The sequence below is a fragment of the Micromys minutus genome (assembly GCF_963924665.1).
Source record: "Micromys minutus genome assembly, chromosome: 11".
Taxonomy (NCBI): Eukaryota; Metazoa; Chordata; class Mammalia; order Rodentia; family Muridae; genus Micromys; species Micromys minutus.
In genome coordinates this window covers 42,610,631-42,633,750 of record NC_137980.1, presented here as the reverse complement: position 1 = coordinate 42,633,750, position 23,120 = coordinate 42,610,631, and the positions used below count along the sequence as shown (strand labels likewise).

At 50.9% G+C, this 23,120-nt stretch overlaps 1 protein-coding gene across 1 annotated transcript in view; it reads right to left on the bottom strand.

Moving 5' to 3' along the window:
* The window catches only part of CDH22 (cadherin 22), a gene marked incomplete at both ends in the record, with an annotated part of 64,214 nt that extends 41,867 nt beyond the window's left edge, over positions 1-22,347 (bottom strand). The window contains 2 exons of the mRNA XM_080925716.1: positions 12,524-12,818; positions 22,102-22,347. Of these exons, the coding sequence (XP_080781842.1) occupies positions 12,524-12,818; positions 22,102-22,347 (541 nt within the window). The remainder of the gene's footprint in view (positions 1-12,523; positions 12,819-22,101) is intronic.
* Between the last annotated feature and the right edge of the window lie 773 nt (positions 22,348-23,120).

Sequence of the window (23,120 nt, the reverse complement as noted above, 5' to 3'; positions counted from 1 at the left end):
GAGATCCTACATCTAGGTGATGTCCTCAGCTGGATGCCCTGCTGGGGACCCGGGTGAGACCCTCCTAGGCCTGAGCTGGGCTCTCTGGACCAGCAAACAGCCTACTGGGAGGTGAGGGCAGTTCACTGCTTGGCTAATGAGGGAGTCTGCAAATGCCAGTATCGCAATTCTGCTGAGCCCAGCCTGCTGCCCGCCTCTCCCGCCTCTAGCCCGGGGCCTTCCATCATTCCAGACAGACACATGTATTTATTTTTTCTCTCCTCTGCATTTTCCTCTCTGGGTTCCCCTCCTCGCTGCTGGATCCTCCCGAGCAGGCCCTGCAATGCACCTCTCTTTGTTGGCTACAGCTCATGTGCCAGCACACCTGGAGACAAACTCTTCCCTGTGGTGCTGGTGGTCATGGGTTGCCAACGCAGGGACAAGGGCACAGCTCCAGTTGCAGAGGAAGGGAATAATAAATTCCCTCTGAGCACCTACTGTATACCTAGAGTCACAGCCTCTTAGTCCATCGGTAGTCCATGTAGCATCTCAGAGACTCACAACGGACCTCTGAAATATATTACAGGTGATGGAAAAGGTTTGTTTGAGCGTACAGAGGGAGGGCATGGTGGAATTTGAACACAGGACTACATTGTCAGAGCCCTTTTGGGGACCAGTGTCAGCACAGGCACAATGACTCTGGGGGAAGTGGCCTGACATGCTGAAGGACCTTGATCTGAGATGAGCCACTAGCTCCCTTGTGCATTCCTCCAAGATCCCTACATCATGCCGAGGAGCCTTTTGTTTCAGAACCAAGAACAGATAACAGCAGCTAGACTGACCAGCTGCAAGCGGCAGGCTCAGGAGCCCCCCCCCCCAGCGCTACCCCCCACCCCTAACAGTGCGTCCAGGCCTCCCTCACAGAGGCACTGGAGTGGGAGAAGATACATGAAGTGTCAGGTTCACGATGGGTGCTCGATAAATAGGGCTGGTGTAACTGTTACACGAGGCAGTCTCTCTGTCTCTTCCCTGCCTGTTCCTTCCATCCCACTGGCAAGTCACAATGCTGGGCTGAGTGACTCCCTGGGGACATGGCTGAGCTCACTCTCTCTCTCTCCCTGACTGCATCCCAGGGATTCCCTTGGGGATGCTGGAATCATTTCCCCAATCTGAGATTCTTTATGGCAGCCATTACAGTTAATGCCGACACATGGGGATGGTGACGGGTCAGTGATTCACCACAGTTCCCCCAGGCCCTTGAAGAAATGGCTTTCTTAGGCCACACAACTCCCCACACACCAGTCAGAAGCTCCCCCAGAACTGGCAGACAGTAGGGTGCCAGGCTGGAAGCAACTGTGAGGTCACTTTGGTGTTGCCCCCCAGGTCAAATACCATAGCTTCTGCCCAGCAGCTAATGATGTACCATCACATTTCTTCTGTCCCCAAGTTAAGCCGGTGACATAGATGCAGGGGCAGATGGGAAACAAATCTCGTTTTCCGGCTTTCTTGTCAGAACTCACACCACGGCCAGACATCTAGCCAGCAATGTTGTGTCAAATGATCCCCGGGACTGCTAAAAGTCGACACGCAGTTCTCAGGAGTGGAGACTCACGGTCAGTTATCATTGCTCAAACGTCAGTGATAACACTACGTGTGCAGAACAACCACTTCATACCACACACGGTGCTTTTAATACACCACCACATGAGATCTACACAAAAGCCTTGCAGTCAGGTCTGTTAAGATTTCCAGAGCCAGATTACTAACACCCATGATCCCAGAGTTCAGGGAGCTGGAACGGGAAATTACCATAAACTTGAGATCAGGCTGGGCTACAGGGTAAGGTCCTATCTCAAGAAAAGAACAAAAACTTACTTTGCAGATGAGGATCTTGAGGCTGAGTTGGACAATAAACCTCTTCACCTCTTAGCAAACCTGTTGGGTTTCCTCCTTTGTGAGGCAGAAATGAAGAGAACTTGTTGACAGATCCCGTTAGAAAGCAGATTCCTGAGATCAACACCAAGGACAGTACTCTTCCAACTGACCTGGTTGTCTGGTGAGGCAGGATTTTCAAAGCAGGGTGGGTCTGGTGTCAAAACTAATATGCCCTGCCTCCCAGGGAGAAGGAGGGGGTTTATTGGAGTTGTTGTAAATTGGTGACTGAAAGCAGGGGAGGACTCTAAGAAATAACAAGGGAGGGGAGAGGAGAGGAAGGTAGGGGTGAGATTCAGGTCCCTAATGGGCTGGGCTGGGGAGATGGGAGGGAGGGCTGCTGTCTAGGGTTCTGCCTGGTTCCCATGCTTAAGCACCTTTTAAGAGCCTAAGTTAAGACTGGACTAGGAAGGGCCTGATTCTTGGGTAATCGGGATCTCGGGGCTCAGGGATCCACGCAGAATGTTAAATATGGGAAGTCTGGTCCTTAGAGAGCACAGACTCCAATGGTGTTCAGCCAGGCCACACATTAGAATCCTCTGGGAGTTTTAAAATAAAACTGATGCCGAGTCTCATTCCTGACCAATTAAATAGGACTCTGCAGGTGGAGCTCAGGCAAGGGCATTTTTTATAAGTTCCCTACAGGGCTCAGGATGGATGCAGTGTGGGCCTGGCCCCTGACTTGACCAGTAAGAAAACAGAGTATCAGAAGTGTCCAGTGCCATCCTGAGGTAATTTCTCCACTATGCAGTAGGGAGTGATTCCAACCCAAATCTTGCTGGCTAGGATGTCACACTGGCCCTGCACGGAAGGTGACAAGGAGGTGACATAGAGAAGAACAGCAAGCCTGCCGCGTGAAGGGTTCCCTAGGTCCTTAAAGCTCCTCCTAGCTGAGACCTTCAAAGAGGTTATGTCCCTCCCACTTCCAGGGATCGTAGCTGTTTCAGCAGCACAATCCTGGGTCACATCCCAGCATGTCCGCACCTTACTCTGGGGACAATCGGAGTCTTCCCTTTGCTTGGCCTGTTTCTCTCTGTGTAATCTGAGACTCCCTGGAGTTTACAAATGATGGATTTAAGAGGCCAACGGTGCCAGATATTCAATGTGTACATTGTTAGAGCTCATTCTCAGTTCTCTGGTTAGTCAGAAGGCACTCAGGCTATGTCCTTGGCCCTGAGTAGGAGACCCCTGGACACCAACATCAGAGAAAGGGGACTTGCCTGCTACACAGCTCTGATTTATCCTGGAGGCTCTGATGCCGTTCTCCTGTCTGGTCTCTTAACACAGGCTATCTGGTCTCTTAACACAGGTGGGGTACAGGAAGCTGCAGGAGGTACAGGAAGCTCCTGGAGGAGGTGGTGCTGTGTGGGGTGTAGCTGGAAGGGCACAGGAGTAAACTCTCACTCCAGCCTTTTCCCAGGCCCCATACTTGGCTGCAGGACCCCCCCCCCCATCCCAGAGATTCCTAAATCTGTAAAGGGCCAATAGTATTTTCTCTCTCCAGCATCCAGGATGTAAAGACAACCCCCCCCCCCCATGAGATTAACGAGATTAAGCGCTTTGGCAAAGCTCGGAGTCCTCCCTGGGCTGAGGAGACCAAGTGTCATTATTATGAAGATGTTTCTAATTGTCATCCATTCCATCCCATGCTGCCCTGCTGGGCCTGGGGATACCCTGGGCTTACATTTAGCTTTTCCAACATTTATAAAAACAGATCCCCACCCCCTGCTGCTGCCAGCACCGTGTGGAATGCTTTCTATTAAAATTTAAAAACCACTTGTCAAGTCCCTAGGAACACTCGGATTATGAAGGAAACAAGCCCCTTCTCCAACTCCGCCCTCCTGCCTCCTCCCAGTTCCCTCTTGGACCATCACTTATAATGTGGGCTGACTGGGCTGGCCTTGACCTTGCTTCTAGCTGCCCAGCTGGGGCGCTGTAATGTAGACAAACGATCCAGAGGAGAGGCGGGGAAGTAGATACCAGGGAAGGGGAGGTTGTAGAACAGGGGAGGAGGCCAGTCCAGAGACCAGCCACAGGGGAGGTGACACAGAAGAGGAGGGGCAGGAAAGTGGGTCAGGGTGGAGAGATGAGGGATAGATACTTAGGGACAGAAAGTGGGACAGCTGTTATGGCAGAAAGAGGTAGAAAATCAGAAACGTAGCAAGCTAGAGTCACCGAATGAAGAGCGTGGGGCAGAAGCGGGAGGTCTGGCCTTAAGAAGTGAGGGACCCTTTGAACTCCCTTCCTTCATTCTGTCCCCTCAATCTGTCTTTCCTCATGAATCCCAGCCACAGGGTTGTCCATTAAACAAACAAACAAACAAACACCAAAACCAGTGCGAGTACCTAATGTTCGCCCTCAGTGGGCTTTCCTGATACCCCACATTGAAACCCATAAGATCTTCTGTCCTCTCAGCCTTCACGTGAGGCTGTAATGTGGACTCCAGTGAGTGACCTTGTATGTTTGGGACACTGATAATGTCAGTCACAGCAGCAATATAGTCTGGCCAATGGCAGAAGGCAAATGTGGCAATGGTGGGGAGGGGCAGGAGCTGATGTAAGAGTGTCTTTTCTTATTTCTATGCACTTCATTTTTTGAGACAAGGTTTCTCATGGGACATGGGGCTCACCAATGCAGCTAGAGTAGCTGGGAGCAAGCCACGGGACACTTCAGTCTCTGCAGCCCCAGGATCTGGGAGGTTCAATGCTGCTTCTGGCTGGGGGCTGGGGATCCAAACTCAGGTGCCCATGTCTACATGGCAAGCGCTTTACTCACCGAGCCACCTCCTCAACCTATAAACGTCTTTGCCTGCAACTTAGCTGTATTCGTTCACTTGATAGCTACAAGGGCCCAGTGTGTTAGGCCCCTGAGGGCAAGATGGTGGCTTCATCAGCTTTGCACTGGGTGCCATGTTGGCTCAGAGCCTAGCACAGAGTTGGTTCTCACGCTTGGACAGATTGGTTTTCTTTTATTTATTTAGTTGTGTTTTTAGATTTTATTCATTTTTATGTGTGGCGTGTGTGTTGGGGGGGGGGGTTGCGTGTGGGTCATGGCATGCATGTGTGTGGAGGTCAGAGGACAACTTTGTGAAGTTGGTTTTCTTCTTTTGTCTTTACATGGTTCCCGGAGCTAGAGCTTGGGTCCTCTGGTTTTACCTGCCTGGCCACCCTGCCAGCTTTTAAATACTTTGTTGATAGAAGAGACAAAGTGAGCACATGGTTACTCCTCCCTGTCCTGATTACCTGGGATCCCTGGGGGTCGACTCCAAAGGGCCAGGGCCTTCTCCCTCCTGTTCCCAGCAGAAACCTCCCATCCAGTTGTCCCTCCAGCCAGGGAGCAAGAGCTAATGCTGTTGCTAGGCAAGGGGATGTAGCACCTATAGATCTTCCTGGACTTTAATTAAAAACATCTTTAGAAGTCGTCTCTGCCGAGGCCAGCGATTGATTCCTGGCTTGGGCCCTAGGGCTGCTGAGCCATACTCTCTCTGGCTGCGATAGGACAGTCGGAGACTTCCTGCTTACTGCTTACTGCCTTCTGCAAAGGATACCCTTGGGGACCACCCTCCTTTTCTCTCTGCTATCACCCCCCCTCCCCTTCAAGCCCCAGATCTGGGATACAGACTGCATGCCCTGACACCTTTATTTCCACTCTGCTCTTGGGCCTCGGTTCCCTTTGCTGCAAAATGGGGGTGTCAGCACTTAAGAGAGAGCCCGTGAAGAGCCCATGAGAGCGATTTCAAGCTGTCAAGCACGTCTCCAGGAAGAGACTGTCCCCCGAAGAAAGCCGTGGATGCTGAGTTCAGGAACGTCATAGAGTTCTGGTTCCAAGGTCTGTCTCAGCTTTGACTACAGAGCCTCAGACAAGTCACTGTCTCTTGTTGCATTTACTTCCCAGTCGGCAGAATGAAGGCAGTAACACCTGCCCTCCTTATTCCCGGGATTGGAGGATAAAGGCGAATCGCTCTGTGAAAGCAGTGTTAGCTGATAGCTATTATTTACTGAATATCCCAAGAAGTGCGGGTTGTACTGCAAAACAGGCTCTGTCTACTCGTTAGAGATGCAGCTCACAGGGACCTGGAGCTAAGGAAATGGGACTGTGGCAGGACATCCACACACACTTGAGCCCCGAGCCCATGGTCCAGCCACACCACTGCAAGTGTGTGGTACACCATGTCCCCCACCCTACCCTTACAGCAGGCATCACTAATCTATTGTGGCACTCCTTTCTGTTGAACCCAGATGAAACCTTCAGACTCTCTAGGCACTACCAATCGCAGTCACCGGAGATGAAGCCGACACAGAGCTAATCTGAGGTTGGGATGGTGCCCTGTTTATCTGAGCACCGTGACCCTGCACACACAGTGAGTGTGCAGTGTGCACACACAGTGAGTGTGCAGTGTGTGAAATGGGTACCAGGAATCCCGAGTGTCTGCTCATTTTTCTGTCTGTGGGGCTCAATACCATGTAAATTCCAGCAAACATTATCTATGTCCTTGTCCTCGGGTGACTCATTACAGGATCTCAGAGCAAGTACACTGGACACCAGGCATATAGTGGGTGCTAATAAACATTGGCAAATTTCATTGTTCTTTGCAATTCCTGCAGTGCACAGAATAAAGCAGTGGCTGATAAACACAGATTGAAATCAGGCTTTGTGCTTGTTTTCTTTCTTTCTTTTTTTTTCTTTTCTTTCTTTCCTTTTTTTTTTTTTTTTTTTTTTTAAAGAAAAATGTTTTATCTGGGTAGCCCTGGCTGTCCTGGAACTAACTCTGTAGACCAGGCTGGCTTTGAACTCAGATCCGTCTGTCTCTGTCTGCCTCCTAAATGCTGGCTCTGTGTTCTCAGTGGTGCTAAGCACAGTATTTTGCATACAGTTGTTTGGAAACCTCAGGAGACTCTCCTATCCTGGAAGACTCGACTATCCTGGAAGATGAAGAAATCCTCTCACTGTATCTGGGCCAGGTTTCATACCCTAGGGGAGGTACTGGGGGCCCCTTGCACTGAAAGACCACAGAAGTAAGCGCTTCTCTGTCCAGACTCACTGCTCGTCAACTTTATGAAGCCCCAAGCTTTTGTCTCTTCCTCTGCTCATGTGTGTCCTAACATCATTCTAGGACAGTATTCAGACTCAGAGCCAGGTGTCTCCCAGGCATTTCCACCTGTGTTTATGGAGGATACCCTGGTCCTAACCAGACTGAGGATGAACTTGTTCCTCCTAATGGCAGCTCCAATACTGAGCTGCTCAGAGCTCATGCCTCTCTCTCCCATATCTAGTCGTGCCCTGACCCCATGGCCTCTGGTTCTGAAATAATTTGCTGGCATTCTTCTTTTTCACTGCCTTTTACCTGTTCACCTGCTGCCCCCCTCACCTCTCTCTTTCTGCCCTTGGTCTCTCTCTATATATATCAAGATAAGCTAGACCATTCTTTTTAAGTATGTGTTAGTCTTATCACCTCTCTGACTCCATCTCACTCAGCCACCACCAAACACGAAGCCCTTAGGTACTTCAGCTTAAGACCTGTTTTCGGAGGTACCCAGACACTGCCCCGTTCCCATCTCTTCTTCTGGCAAACCTTTAAGGATGCGATGAACACAGCCTGTCCTAGAATCTTTGTGCCCATAGCTCCCTGCACCCGCAATGTTCTTTAAATGTGGTGGCAGTTCAAGTGTGGTACCCAACCCAGTAGCAGCAGCTCCTGTGAGTTTGTTACCATTTCTCACAGTCAGACCTGCTGTATTGGAAGCCTGGGGGTGTGGCTGAGGTGGAGCTCTGTGTGGTAGGGTGCTTACCTGTTGTGTACATGCTAAGGTTGATCTTCAGCACTGCAAAGAAAGAAACCCTGGGGGGATAGATGCAGCAACCGGTACCAACTAGCACTCTGGGTAATTTGAGTTGGAAAACCCTGCTTCCTGCTGCTCTTTCATTCCGGTCCCTTCTTTCAGTGTGTGATTCAACACTGTCATAAAACGAGGGTTTCCGGTTCTGCGGATGAGGCGCTTGCTGTGCAAATGTGGGGACTTAAGTTCTAATCCCCAGACCCACATAAGGCTGGATGAGATAGTACCCATTTGTAGTCCCCGTGTGCCTATAGCAAGATGGGGGATGGAGAGAGGAGAATCGTCATTGGAAGCTTACAACCAGCTAGCTCGGCCATATAGGGGCAGACAAAAGACAAGCTATAGGCAAGGAACAACACAGGAGGATGACCTCTGCCTTTCTTTGCCCATGCACAGTGTCATGCACACTTACACTCACACACTCACACACACACACACACACACACATCGGCACCCTAACATACATCTAAAAGGGGGAAGAATTTCTACCAAATCCTAGCCAGTCTGGTTCCTATCAACCACTCACTGGATTACCAATGCAGGGCACAACTGCCTGTGCCAGTTGAAGGAGCCCCAGTGCTCAGAAAGTAACTCTGACCCCTTGGGGAGGGCAGGGGCTTGTTCAAGGTTATGGGGGTGTCGGCCCACCAACTGTCTGCTGAGGACTTGCTTCTCTGCAGCAGCCCCAGCGTGGGCTGGCATGCTCCCCCCCCCCCAGAAGCGTGGTTCAATGGCCCCGGGCGCACTTTCCTTCTCTTTTAAGCTCTGAGTGGTTTAATTTGCAAGCACAGCTGCCTTTCATGTCGCAAGCTGCGTTCCTGCTCCCTCTGATCTCTCGGAAGCTGCCCCATCCACTGCCGCTTGTCGGCCCCGCCCTGCTCAGCCCTGCTCAGCCCTGATCAGCAGGTTCAGTTAATTGTGACTGATTTTCAAAGCTGCCTGGAGTCTCCATGAGCACCCAGTGCCGGATCTGCTTCTTCAAAAAGTTACTCAAATAAAATCAACTAATTTAATTTCTGCCTTTTCCCGCCCCCTCCTTGGTTCCCCAGCTTGTCCAGAGTGAGTCACCCTGCCTGCCTTTCTTCTGAGTGCTATGTGAGTTCAGGCTGGGACTCAGGCCAGTGCCTCCTACACTCTGTGGAACCTGGGATGCACTCCTGTCCTTCCCTAGGAGTTCAGCTTCCCCATCTGAGCGACATGGACCCTTGCCTCTCTGACAATCCAGAAAACAATGGCAGGGTTAGTTCTAGCCCTCACTGGCTTCAGTTCACCGGGTGCACCATCTCTTCCCTCTGGGACCTGGTACTCCCCTGGGTTCAATGAGGTGCTAACAACAGCTCTGGCATGCTGGTCAGTGAGGGTGAGGTGGAGATCACTGGCCATCTTGGCGAATGTGGCCTGCTCCTGTGAGCCCCAGACCCAGCCTTTCTTCTCAGTGTGGTAGACAGAACTTTCTTGAAAGTCACTTAGGTGTAATACCTGTTTCCTTTCCTAGCATCAGTTCTCTCAAGCTTTCTGATCTTTTCTGTGCAAGAGAATGCAGGTCAGAGAGACAGCTAAGTGGGCAGATGCACTGGCTATACAAGCCTGGTGACTGGCATTAGAGCCACCGGCCGACATGGAGTCAGGATGTGGTAGCACACATGTGAAATCTGGACACTTCTACGGTAAGATGGGAGACAGAGACCGGAAAACCGTCTGGAAGCTCAGGGGCCAGTTAGCCCAGGGTACAGAGCACAGCAGCAGAGGTAAGACTGCCTCAGAGGGGGCAGACGAATGACCTGGTGAAGTGGCTCAGCCAATAAAAGTGCTTGTCATGCGGGTCTGAGCACATCTGAGCTCAATCCTCAGAACCCACAGTGGAAGGAAAGAGCCAAGTCCCAGAAGCTGTCTGATGATCTCTGTATGTGTATGTGTATATGTGTGTACTGGCTGGTATTGTGTCAACTTGACACAAGCTGGAGTTATCACAAAGGGGCCTCAGTTGAGGAAAGGCTGCTGTAAGACATTTTCTAAATTAGTGATCAAGGGGGAAGGGCCCAGCCCATTTTGTGTGGTGCCATCCCTGGGCTGGTAAACCTGAGTTCTATAAGAAAGCAGGCTGAGCAAGCCAGGGGAAGCAAGCCAGTAACATCCCTCCATGGCCTCTGCATCAGCTCCTGCTTCCTGACCTACTTGAGTTTCAGTCCTGACTTTCTTTGGTGATGAACAGTGATATGGAAGTGTAAGCTGAATAAACCCTTTCCTCCCCAACTTGCTTCTTGGTCATGATGTTTGTGCAGGAATAGAAACCCTGACTAAGACAATGTGTGTGTTTAACTTTTTAGTTTTTTTTTTTTTTTTTTTTTTTTTTTTTTTTTTTTTTTTAAAGAAGCCCACATGTCAATTTGGGAAAGCACAGACAAGGCCAGAGGTCAGGTGAGGGTTGCTGGGCCTGGGAAGTTGGGGATTCAAGCTGCCTCTGACTTGCTTGTGACCTTGAACACACCACTGCCTCCTGGAGCCCATTTACACAATTCATATCCAAGCTCTTGGTGACTCCGGAATGTTCTGGGTCTTTGCCACTGACAACCTCCTGGGTATCTCCCAACCCAGAGCTCCCTGATGAATTGGTTTATTCAATGGATGGTTTAAAGAGTTCTGCTTTGCTTCCAAACAAGTCCTTCCATCTTAGCACATCAGAAACCAGACCAGCCAAACCCCCACTTTCCTCTGTCTCCCAGAGCTCTTCTTCCAGCTCAGGAAATGGAAGTTCCATTGAGTTCACAGCTCAGGTCAAAACCCTCAATGTAAGGCATGAGTTCTCTCTCTCCTACCTTACATCCAATCCATTAGCTAACGCCTCCAGCCTAGCTCTCAAAATACCTCCACCAGCGACCTCATTTCCATGTCCCTTCTAGTGACACTTTGAGAGATGCCACCACCATATTCCATCTTGGTGACTGCATTGTCCTCCTTCTGAGCAACCAGCTCCTGACTCTGCCTTCCCCATACCTGTTCCTTCCTCATGGAACAGTCATGAGATCCTGTGAAAACTAGGTCAGACCCTATCATTCTTCTGAAGGGGACTCATCACAGTGGGTCTAGCATGTGCAGAATAAAGATCAAGCCCTAACTACTATGTGCATGGCTCTGTGATACTCAGGGAACTTAACCCCAGGGCTTTTGCACATTCTGCTTTTCATGCTCTTCCCCCACAATAGCCATCTCCTCACTGCTCCAACATCACCTCGGAGGGGCCTTACTGCACCAACCATTTATTTCCCTGTTCATTAATGTCTTCCATCTCTAGCCAGAACATGCTGCTGGTGAGTCTATAGGCTTTTGTCTATCTATTCCTCTCATGCCTAGCACATAGTAGGCATTCAAAAAATTCACTTTAAATGAACAAATACTATGTGCCAACAAACACCTGGCTAGTCATAGGAACAACGAGATTTCCAGGCACTGCTTATCTAGCAAGCATGTACATGTCAAATACACATGTATGCAGGGCTTACATCCCCACTACTCAATTTTTCCACTGTTTTGTGCCCCCTATTTTCTCTGACCCATAGTTCCCTTTGAATACCAGCAATCTTCCTATTGATCCAGATTTGGTCTAACGTAGATACACTGAGGCTGACTGTACCTTCCCCCAGGTCTAAGTGTCCTGGCTTCTCATACGAAGCCACAGGGCTAGAGACCCAGGGAAAGGCCAAGCCAGCTTGCATCTTCCAGAGCAGATGCCCTAGGACCCAGGATACTGTTCTTTGTCTGACTTGCAGACTCCTTTGACTAACATGATGAGGAAGAGGTGGCAGTCTGAGACCCACAACCCGTGTCTCAGTCAGTGTCCACTAGAGACTCAGGAGCCTGGGCAAAGTGGAGTGTTGATGACCATCTAGACAGCTGTCTGGAATCCCACCACGTGTGGGTAGGGCAGAGGCATCCTATGTTCATTCTAGGCACGGTGTTCTATCCAGATGTATGCTGAACAAGTCTGTCTCACTTCTTCTACAGGCAGCTGTGTGTTTTCTTTGGAAACTTCTAGAGGTGGGTGTGTGTAGTGCCCCTGAGTGCCTGCAGCCCCACCCAGCAAAGAGGAATTAATTCAGTCTGTGCCTCAGAGTGTTGATGTGAGCTAGACTCCCCAGGCAGCAGGGTGTCTAAGCTGGGGCAAGCCAATCAAATGAACAAAGCTGTCAACATGGGTGTCTCCAGCTGAACCCAGCAAGATGAAGCTGGCTGACGCTTCCCCTGTGGTCACCACGGAAGCTGTTTGTCCAGTAGCTTGTTTTGTCTGAGGGTCATTTCCTGTGCCTGTGGTGGGTGGCTATGCACATGGGTGAGATCGTGTTCAGATCTGAGCTGGCCTGGTTGTTGCCATTTTAACTTGGAGATGAGCCTGCAGCTGTGCAGAGACTGTGTCTACGAGCAGCTGGACTTGGAAGAAGAGCCGTAACCATGTCAAGCATGGCTAACATGCGGGGCTGTTTCTCTGAGCATACAGTGTGCACGTGTCCAGCTGAGCTTGCATGCACAACTAGGCTTGAATGCGTAGCTGTACCTGAGTTTTCAGTTGTCACTGAATCCACAGGCTCATGTCCACATGGTGTATGGATGTAGCTGATGTCATGTGTCATATAGCTGGCAGTGAGCCCTGCTCCTGGCTGTCCTCTGCACCAGGGGTAGCTACTCTGTCTCTCCCGCCCTTTCCATCAGGACTCAACCAACACATGACAGCCTCCCTTGGAGCATCCCGACCCCAGGCCTCACCCATCCCCCCAGCCCACCTGTAGGTGACAGCTCGGCCACACTGCCAATGTAGGGGCCATGGAGAAAGCGTGGTTCACTGTCGTTGATGTCCTGCACTTTGATGATAAACTCCGACTCGGGCTCCAGCAGACGGTTGGTGGCTCGGTCCCTGGCTTGGGCCCGGAGTGTGTAGAAGGTTTTCTGCTCCCTGTCCAGGCGCTCTGTGGCGTGGATGTCACCCGTCAGCTCGTCAATCAGGAAGATGGTCCCTGCACCCTCGCCAGAGATGGTGTACTTGATGGTCCCGTCGCCTTCGTCAGAATCCGAGTGGATCTGGGGGTTGAAGAAGGCAGGGTGAACGCCAGGGAAGGAGATTTCTTCTCTGATACAACCCCATAGAGTCCCATGGGGGGACCTTTTCCTAAGCGCATCTCTCCTTCAACCAAACACGGAGAGGTCCAGAAGCTGTGCCAATCTGAGCTTCACACCCTCAACAAAGTCTTCACTTGGGATTCACCCTACTCCAGCTGGACCCCCTAAATCCATCAGCTTCAGACGATAACCACTACCTCACCCCACCCCACCCCTGCTCGGAAAAACTCCCATGTTTCCTGTTATCTTTGAAATAAAGTTCAGGACAGCAGTTTGCATAACCCTGCGGCTTGTACTGTGTGTTTGTGTATGTGCACACTTGTGTGTGTGTGTGTGTGTGTGTGTGTGTGTGTGTGTGTGTGTGCTCTAGCACATGTTGTGGTTCATCGGGAGGGTGTGAGAGGACATCCTTAGGTGTCATCCAGGTTTTATTTTTGGCCTGAAGAAAGCTGACGGGTGAGATCTCTTTGTTCTTGTCCCCTAGCTATGGACTACAAGTGTATGTCACCGTCACCATGCTTGGGTTCTGGAGAAGAATCAAACTCATGTCCTCATGCTTCCAAGACAAGGACTTTACCCACTGAGCTATTGCTCCAGTCCTGGAGCAAGCACCTATTCATCCTTATTTCCCTGCCTACTGAAAATCCATTCACTGTACAAGGCTCTGCTCACTTGCTGACCTGTCCAGAAAGCTTTTCCTGGATCCCTTCCCATCCCCCCCCAAGATCTCTGAGTGCATCAGATCATCGTTGGGTGACACCTTGCAAGATCACCATCTGGGTGCTTCTCAAACCTCCATGTGCACGTGAAGGACACAGGCTGCTTTTTACGAGTGGCCCTGACTCACCCACTCTGGGGTGGGGCTTCCCAGTTCACAAGCTCTGCGCTGCTCAGTGACCTCACTTTGCACCTCCGTCTTCCCCTGGCTTTATGCCAGATCTCTTTGTATGGAGAGTAAGCCCATGACGTGCCATTTTGTGGGTACCAGGAGTTGGGGGAAGAGAGATGTGATCGCAGAGGCACCGGCACCCACAGAGTGAGGATCACGTTTATCTAGATTAGGAGTCTTTAAAACGAACCCTGTTCAGGTAAACTTTGCAGGCTTTGGTTTTTGTTTTCATTTGCGTAGGGAAGCCACTTGAGAGCTGCCTTGCTTCCTGCCCAGAGCTCCCTCCCTGGGCTTCTCTACTTTATTCTAAAGTCTCTGCAGAGGGTCCCAGAGGAAGAGGTCAGCCATGACTCCAGCAACACCCCCTGTGTGTCTTACATAAGTCACTGTTCCTCTCCGAGCCTGCAACTGCATCTGAAATGCAGCGTATCCTCCCAGAGGAGCTGAGGTGACAGTCCTCCAAGGTCCTTGCCAGCTGCCCAGGAGCAGCAGCACAGAGGTAGGATGCTACTGTAGGACAGGCTGGATCTAGGCCCCACTGAGCTGTGTGTGACCCCTGTGGATGCTGGTTACAAAAAGGTCCAAAAGGCAGAGTCGGGAGCAGAGGGAGTCTATTTAGGGAAGGTATGGAAGCTTTTGGCTTTTTAGTAATCACTACAAATATACCTGTTGGTGCCAGCTAAAACTTAGCCCTGCCTGAGACACATTAAGTCTCTGATATGCAGAAGGCGTGACTACACTAAGCATTCACTATTTATAACTGGGATTTTTTCCCCTGATATGGCTAGGCGCCAGACCGCAGGCTGTTTCCACTGCACAGGCATCTCTTGGGGTAGGGACCGGCAAGAGCCTGTTCTCTTGCAAAAAGAGACTTTACCCTTCAATGCCCAAATCTCCAAGCAGCCCTAAGCAGAAGAAAGCCCATCTGGATGAAGCCAGCGACTGAGTATCCCTTGCTCCTCTCTGAGACTCTGTGGAGATGGGGCGTGAAGGAGACAGTCCCCAAGGCACTTTTGAGGCCTGGCTGTGGCAGACTCCAGCCCCCTCATCCTCAGAACAGGTGCCAGAGAACTCATCAAGAGGAGAGCCCACCCAGCCCCGCAGGAGGAGCCGAGGTGTAAATTCTGTGGTAGAACTTTGCGTCTGAAAGGTGGATCATAGAAGTGCCATTTGGAAGATTGAATGGCCCATAAACATTTTCATATTTCATTAGCCGATTAATGGGCATCTCTCTCTTTTTGGCGACTCTGCTGATTCTCAGCAGAAATTGCCGGGAGTAAATGGAGGCGTCTGGTGGAACCTTTCCGGGTCCCCATCCTGTTATAGATTGCCCCAATTAATGCCCGTCCTGGGCTCCTTCTTCCTGTCCAGTTACTGTTAATAGATTTCTTATAAGTGGCTGGATTGTAAAAACCTCATAACTCAGTTTAATGCCCCCAATAAAATTATCTCAGACGTCGGCCCTGAATCATCGGCAGCGCCTGGGATGAGGGGACCTGTCTCTGTTTGTTTGTACTCTTCCATCACCTTATCCTAGGGAGGTACAGTGGGAAAGAAGGATGTGGCCTCTGTGACGGTGCCTCTTGCCACTTCCCAATTTGACTGGACATCTGTTTATTCGATCAGCAAGCACTCGGGAGCATTGTGGTAGAAGAGATGGGATTGTGGGAAAATCTGAGCAGCTGTCATCTTCAACAGTGTACGTCACTGCCTGTAAAACAACTACCACATGTCTCACATGAGGAGACTAGTGGACAGGGATAGCAGTAATCTCTGTCACGTGACCTACAGAAGCTAAGCGTGCAGGTATCACGGCCGTGGGTGGGTTCATTTTGCCCTTCCGAGTGCTGTTTCTCCACCTCAGGTGGTCAAGTCTTTTTTACGAGTCACAGTAAAGATGAAATGAACACATGTTGGTCATGGCCCAAGCCTTTTGGCCACAGTGGTGCCTTCTCTCCCTGTATTCTGGATCTTCATGATATACAAATGTACAAGGTCTCACATCCCTTGAATTTGCTTTTCTCCTTTCTTCTTCTTCTTCTTCTTCTTCTTCTTCTTCTTCTTCTTCTTCTTCTTCTTCTTCTTCTTCTTCTTCTTCTTCTTCTTCTTCTTCTTCTTCTCCTTCTTCTCCTCCTCCACCTCCTCCTCCTCCCCCTCCTCCTCCACCACCACCTCCTCCTCCTCCTTCTCATTTTTCTTTCTTTTCTCCTCTTCCTCCTCCTTTTTTTCTTCCACTTCTTTTTCTCCTCCTTCTTTTTCCTCTTCTCCTCCTTTTTCCCCTTCTCCTTTTTCTCCTCCTTCTTCTTTTTTGAGACATTGTCTCATGTAGCCCAGGTTATCCTCAAACTCACTAAGTACCTGAAGATGACCTTGAACTTGTGACCCTTCCGCTCCCCCTACTCTCCGAACCCTGATATTACAGAACTCTGATATTTTCCCACAGATCTTCTTTCCACTCTCAATGGGGGGTAGGGAGGAGGAAGCAGAACCCAGATCGATGCTATCGATGTTCTGTGAAGTGTGACATAGCACTCACACTGAGGTCCAGTAGCTGTTCATAAGGAACTACAGGGTCAGACTGCCAATCAGCCCAGAGATGGAAGACCTAAGAGCTCAGAGCTATGGGTGCTGGGCTGGGCTACATCCTGGCTCAGCCCTAGAAGACAGTTCATGGCAGCTGGAGGCTGACTCTCTCGTTTACTGAGCACCTACTGTATTTCTCCTGCTGTGGGTTGTAAGCACGAAGTATGCAGATGCCTTTGCATGCTCCATAAGAAATGACCAAGGTGAACCTAGTCCACTGGACTCCTGAGTGCTCTTCTATCCTCCTGCAGCCTAAAGGAGACAGATGGTCAGCTCACAATGCTCCCAGTGGAGGATGAGAATCAGGGGGAGGGACCACCAACTGGGTCTCTGATGCCAGTCTCTGCCCTGCCCTTCTCCCCTAATCTCAGCTCAACCATTTGTAAAAAAGAGCACAAATCACACAAGTCAGGAGCAGCCACACGCCAGCACCAGCTTTGCCCCAGCCGGGTGAATTGCCACGCTTCTCACAGCCTCAGTGTTTGCGTCTGTAGATGGGACTGCCATTGCTACCAACATATCCCGCAGGTTCATAAGATAATATAAGTGACGTCACAGCACACAGTAGGCTCTTACTGTGGATGGGCATTCCTCTTCTGTCACCCTACCAACCTCCTGAAACAATGGATCAGCCACAGATGTGTCATCATTGGAGGTTTAGAGGCCATCTCCCTGTGCCTTCTCAGTTCAAAAACCCACTTTATTCTTCCTCCAGGAAGCCCTCCCAGATGTGGCCCACATGGTGAAAGAGCCCTGTGCTCCTTCATGTCAATCTCCTCTGAGCCTCTTGTTGTTGTGCTTAGGTGCCCCAGGCCCTGTGGGTTTGGGGACATAGAGAGTTTGATTGCCTGGGTCTGAGCTCCTCGGGAGGCACAGGAAGACACTAATGGTGTCTGCGGGGAGTGTGCAGGGTGCAGGAGAGCTGAGTGTGCAGGCTTCAGTGTGTGCATGCGCACAAAGTGTGAGATCAAAATCTCCTTCCGGGAACAGCAGAGGGTCCGTCCTCATGTCTACAGCCGCCCCCAGCACAGGCTGGATTGTGACTATGTGACCAGGGACAGCATAGCTGTCACTTGAGTTTCAGACCAGCCGTCTGGGATTTCTGGATGGTTTTCTCCTCCATATTTCTATCAAGGCGCCTCGTTTGAGACTGGAGTTGGAGAGTCACCTCTTTCCAAGGGGAAAAATAGTCTCCTCACCTCTCAGTGTTAGGTGAACACAAGCTGGACAGTGGGGGATGGTTACAGAACTCTTACGGCGCTCAAGTGGACAATGTCAGAGCCTGCTACATCGCCCTTCTGTGAGCTCCCGAGTATATTGCATTCTCTCCCATTAAACAGATAGGCAAACTGAGGCTCAGAGAAGGAAGGCATAGATCCTACCTAAAGACACACAGCCCAGGAGAAGCAGCTACAAACCCAGTGTTGGAGACCGTGTTCCTGTTCTTACTACCCCATCCAGAGAGGCCAGTTTCTGAGGTGGAACGCCCACCCCACCTCATCCCCAAACCTCAATCATAAACACCAAAAACAAGAGCACTATGGTGCCTCATCCCAGGGGGCTGCAAATGGGATTTACAGGGCCATTAATTACTTCCTCCTAATTAAATCAAAATTAAATGCGAGCAGAGGTAGGGTTTCCTTATTAAAGACAATTAAACGGACAGAGAAGCTACGCAAATAAAACGAGTCCAGGGTTTAAACAGAAAGCAAATCAAATAAAGAGCCCCCCTCCCCCAATGCAAGGGGTCTGTTCATGCAGGCACAACTCGTAAACCAAGAGTTCATCAATTTTCTTTAAATATTAGCAACTTAATTAAATCCACATTCCTCCCTGCTCTAATCCTGCCGTATATCTAAAATAGATCTCACCGCCCACAGGAGCTGGTCATAAGTGCTGACCCCATAATTCTGTCTTTAAAAAAAAAAAAGAAAAAGGGTAAAATCCTACAAAATCCACACCCGGCTGACAGGAGCCTCGGGGGAAATTACAGTTCAGAAAGGGGATTAGTGAAAGTACCCAGATTTTATGGAAATGCTGGATTGTTGCTTTGGGGGGTAGGGTGTTGGAGAAGGTGAGAGGAGGTAGGGGCATGCCCACCGGCAGGCAGGGCTGTGCAGAGAGCTGTCACTGGGGCCTGGGGACAACCTAACAATGCCGGGTCTGGTGGCTCCTGTGGGTGCTGACAGGAGCCCGGCGGTGAGTGATGGAGGAGGCGGTTGTGAAATCGGCTACCGTTGGGCACGCGGGGTTCACTGCCTGGTTCTGTTGCTAAGCTACCTTTAGAATTCGCCAAGGACTGATGCTCAGAGTGACTCCCTGGAGTGGGGGGACCAGGAAGCAGTGATTTCACTGGAGCCAGGGAGAAGTCCTTTCTCCTGGCAGAGCAAAGAATGTGACATGTAATTGGTGGTTGTGCACATGCCTGTGCACACACAAGTACTGGGTGTACATGGGCTGGGCTGGTTAGGGACTGGTGGCTTACAAAAACAACAAACCCAAGCTCACATTCTGCAGATAGAAAAGCTCTTTCCAGTGAGTGGCGAGAAGCTAAGATGTGCTGGGGCCTGAGCGCCAGGCTTATTAGAACCTGGGCATCTGAACCCGGTTCCAGTCTCCCTCAATAAGAACGCTCCATACAAGTGTTTCAAAGCTATGGGACCTTCCCTTGGCTCCCTGCATAGTAGCCTGGGGATGGGGTTTGGCAGTAGGGGAGCTGAGCTCTAGGCTAAGGGGATAGAGGAGGCTGGCAATCCACAACACGGGTGGACACCTTTCCAGAGGATGGACCAGCATAATGCTGTCTCAGAACAGGTGCTTCACATGAAGTCTAGACTTGAGGTAGTGACCCGGTGACCTGATTATCTATCTGTTGACATATGGTCCTGGTACATGTTTCTCCACACCTGGGCCTCAGTTTCCCCCTTCTTACAGTGAAAGGATTTAGTAGGAGCCCGTACTGAAAACAGCTTGTTCAAGTTGATGTGATGGAGCTCACTTCCAACTGGTGAGACCCCAAAGGCTGGCCAGGCAAAGATGTAAGCAGCTAATTAGTGTCTCAGCTTTCCCGAGCAGCAGAGAATTCAGCTGCTGGTCCACTATCTGAGCCACTACCCCATGTAGCTTTAAGTAGATGTTCTAGTCCTGTATTTTGAGTCCTCTGCGGCCTCTCTGGGAACCTCAGGTGGGTCCAAGCTTTTGTCTAAGCTTGTCAAACTCAGCCCCAGGCTAGCCTCTTCTTAGGGTACCAGAAACTACAAGTCTTCGAAACCACCTAGTGAAATACTTGCCAAGCAATATGAGGTCCTGCATTTAATCCCTAGCGTTCTCATTCAAAGCCAGGCATGGTACCCCGTACTTGTAATCCCAGATCAGGGGAGGCAGAAGTAAGGGATCTCTGGGGCTCACTGGTTAGCCAGCCTAGGCTCCTTAGTGAGAGACCCCGTATTAAAAGAGGCAGACAGAGTTCTAAGTATGACAGCCAAGATTTTTCTCTAGCCTTTAAACATTCAAGAAGCAACAAGTACGGGTGTGACAGACGCCTCTCTGGGGGGACGTGGGGAGAGAAAGAGAGAGAGAAAGGGGGGGTGCAGATAGACAGAGACAGACAGAGACACAGACAGAGAGAGACAGAGACGGGGGGGGGAACTATTTTTACCTTGCACTTGGGTGATTAAATGCTTTATACAAGAATAACATGAAGCACCTGAGACAAGCCACAGGCTGAGTGCTTTGTGGGCTCTGTTCTCTTTCTTAATCCTCAAGAAGTTGGGCACATGGTATCTCAGAGCCCCCTGTCTACAGAATGAGAAAGAGGTCTGGTTGTGTATAAAGATATGGATTCAGGGCTGGAGAAGTAGCCTAATGGTCTTGAGCATTTACTGTTCTTGTAGAGGACCAACGTTCAATTCCCAGCACCCACATGGTGGCTCAAAACTATCCAGAATTCCAGTGCTGGTGATCTAATGCCCTCTTTGGAACAGTATGGAGAACAGGCACACAGGTAGTAAATGTACGACACATATAAGCCAAACACTCAAACAGATTTAAAAAAAAAAAAAAAAAAAAAAAAGATCCTGGTTCAAGGCTGCGTGGGGAGCAGGTTGGCCGGGTCAGAAGGCTTCCAGAGCCTGCATCTGTAGCTACCAGACCACAAATGCTTTTCTCTCTTCCTCCCACAGTCCTGTCAGCCCGACTGGGAGCTGGTAGTCTCTGCCACTGGGATGCTGAATCAAGTGAGGCCTGTGCTTGCCTGAACTCCATCTGTGGGATCCTGGTTTTGCTCAGTTAGGAACCTACTTTGGCCCGTGCAGGGATGGTGATGGCTGAGCAGCAAGCATATCTCTGCGTCCAGACAGCGGCATTTCCTGCACCCGGTTACATGTGGGCTTTCCTACCACTGTCAGGGGCGTCAGATCTGAGCCAGTCGTCCTCAGGCTCTGGTTATCGAAATAAGCTCTTGAGTCGGATTCCCTACCACCAACCACAACGTGCTGGCAAGCTGCCATCTGCCCAAGTAAACCTCAGAGAACCACCCTCATCTACAGCCACTTCCGCTTCCCCATCTCCAGGGAAGTCCGGCTCCTGAGTCTGCAAAGGCTGCAGCCTCCTCCCATCAGCTTGCTGGGCTTAACGCTAAAACCCAGCTCCAGACTTTCCTCCACCACGAAGCCAACCAGCAATCCCATTTCATGGGTACCCACTGGGCTCCCATGCGGATTTGTGAGAAGTTTTACTCATCAGGGTATTTGTGACTCCTTGGAGGTACTTCTGTCTCCCCAGCAGCACACCCAGGCTTTGTGAGGAACAGGTATTGCATGGCTGAAAATCAGCTGAGCTCACTCCCTTAAAGCTCCAGAGCCCTGGGCTCCAGCCAGGTTAACCAGAATTTGCTCAGTGTTTGGAAAGGCTCCTTTCTTCCTTCCTTCCTTCCTTCCTTGCTCCCTCCCTCCCTCCCCCCTTCTTTCCTTCCTTTCTTCCTTTTTTCTTCCTTTCCGTCATTTCATCCCTCCTTCCTCCATTCATTCATTCATTTATTCACAGACCAGTGTCTGAGCATCATTGGCACAAGGCACTGGGGATTTAATGGTGAGCCAAAATGCTTTGATGAAAGAGGCATATGTCAATTGAATAACCAAACAAACACATGTATAACTAAGGCATCTGAAGGACAGCTACAGGGACCTCAGGGGTGAGTGTACAGGTGTGTGTGTGTGTGTGTGTGTGTGTGTGTGTATGTGTGTGTATGTGTGTATGTATGTAGTCAGGGAAGGCTTCTCTGAGGACGCAGCATTTGAGCTGAGACTGTGTAGTGAATGTCAGGTACCTAGTATGAGAGGAGGGGTAGGCAGGAGAGGGGACAGCTTAGGTAGCCTGATGAGAGGGACAACAGAAGATGCCTGGGGCCTGGCTTTTTAGAAGGCCATAGATCAGGCTAGCCATGCAGCTCAGAACAAGCGTGACTATGTCAGGAGCGTAGCTACAGAAGACCTCAGCTCTGCAGAGAACAGGCCCAAACTCAGGCATGACCTCAAGGTAAGTTATCGAGGTCCAGGAAAGTGGCCAGGGGACACAGGAAACATGACCCAATCTGTGAACTTGTTGGTTGTCCCCACAGTACCCAGGCACGAGCAGGGCTCCCCCACTGAATCGACAATGGAAAAGCAGGGCTGTGGAGAGAACATGGGGCAGGAGACAGCTGGAAGGGAGCAGGGACAGGGACTACCAGTGGGTGTCCCCAGAGTCGGGGCTGGACAGTGGGCCCCACTTTACCTTGCCCACGTACAGGGGTTCTGTCCCCGTGTACTCCTCCACCACGAAGAACTGGTTCCACACCCAACCGCGCTTCACTCGGCCCGCACCCAGCTGGTTGTCCTGCTGAGTCCCAGGTGACAAGGAGGATGGGGCAGGCGTGCTTGCGGCCCACAGATGCCCCAGCAGCGGTAGCAGTAGCAGAAGCAGCAGCACAGGCGACAGCGCAGCCCCGGCCCGGAGCGCCGCTTCCGGCCGTGGTCTCATGCTTAGCGGTGCGGGCCAAGCCCCGGAGCATGGACCAGAGGCACCGCAGTGGTACTGCGTCACATGGTGACCTCAGCCTCGGTGATGCCGGGCTGGACTGGGAGGGGGCGCGGCCGCACCCAGGCATGGACACCCGGTCCTGGCCCGCGCCCCACTCACTGAAGCCCCAGGTCCAGTTACTAGGCAGCCCAGCAGCGGCTCCTGAGTAGAACTTGCGCCATGGTCCCTGCGCCCAGACGACGTGGTCAGTGGGGGCAAAAGAATCTTGAAGTCCTGAGACTAGGGGTCATCCAGATCCATCGGGAACCTGTGGGACCAACGAGAGAACATGGGATGAGGTTCTGCCCGAGGGCAGGTCGCGACTCTCACTGGCCTTGCAGTAATTAATTAAACACCTACTGTGTGCCGTCCTTTGCAGGAACAGACACAATAGGGTTTGATAGCTCACTCTCCCGAAGCTCCAGTCTCTTCCTTCACCCTCGAAGATCCCTTGCTCCTCACAACTCTTCCAGATGCTGCTCCAGCCCTCAGGCCCCCCAAAACTGATTCAGTGGCTGCCTGCCAGGTTCCTGGCTGATGAGTTCTTTGGCACAGTGGGATCCTCTGGAGTCCCCACAGAGGCAGCTTCTAGAAGGGTCCCAGAGGCAGAAGCTGCAGGCCTCCTGCGTGCAAGCTTGGGAACATTCCTTAGCTCTGCCTAGCAGCAGGAGACCCAAGGGAAGCCTGCTGGTAGCTGCCACCATCATAAGCCTTGTGGGGAGAGAGCCCTGAAG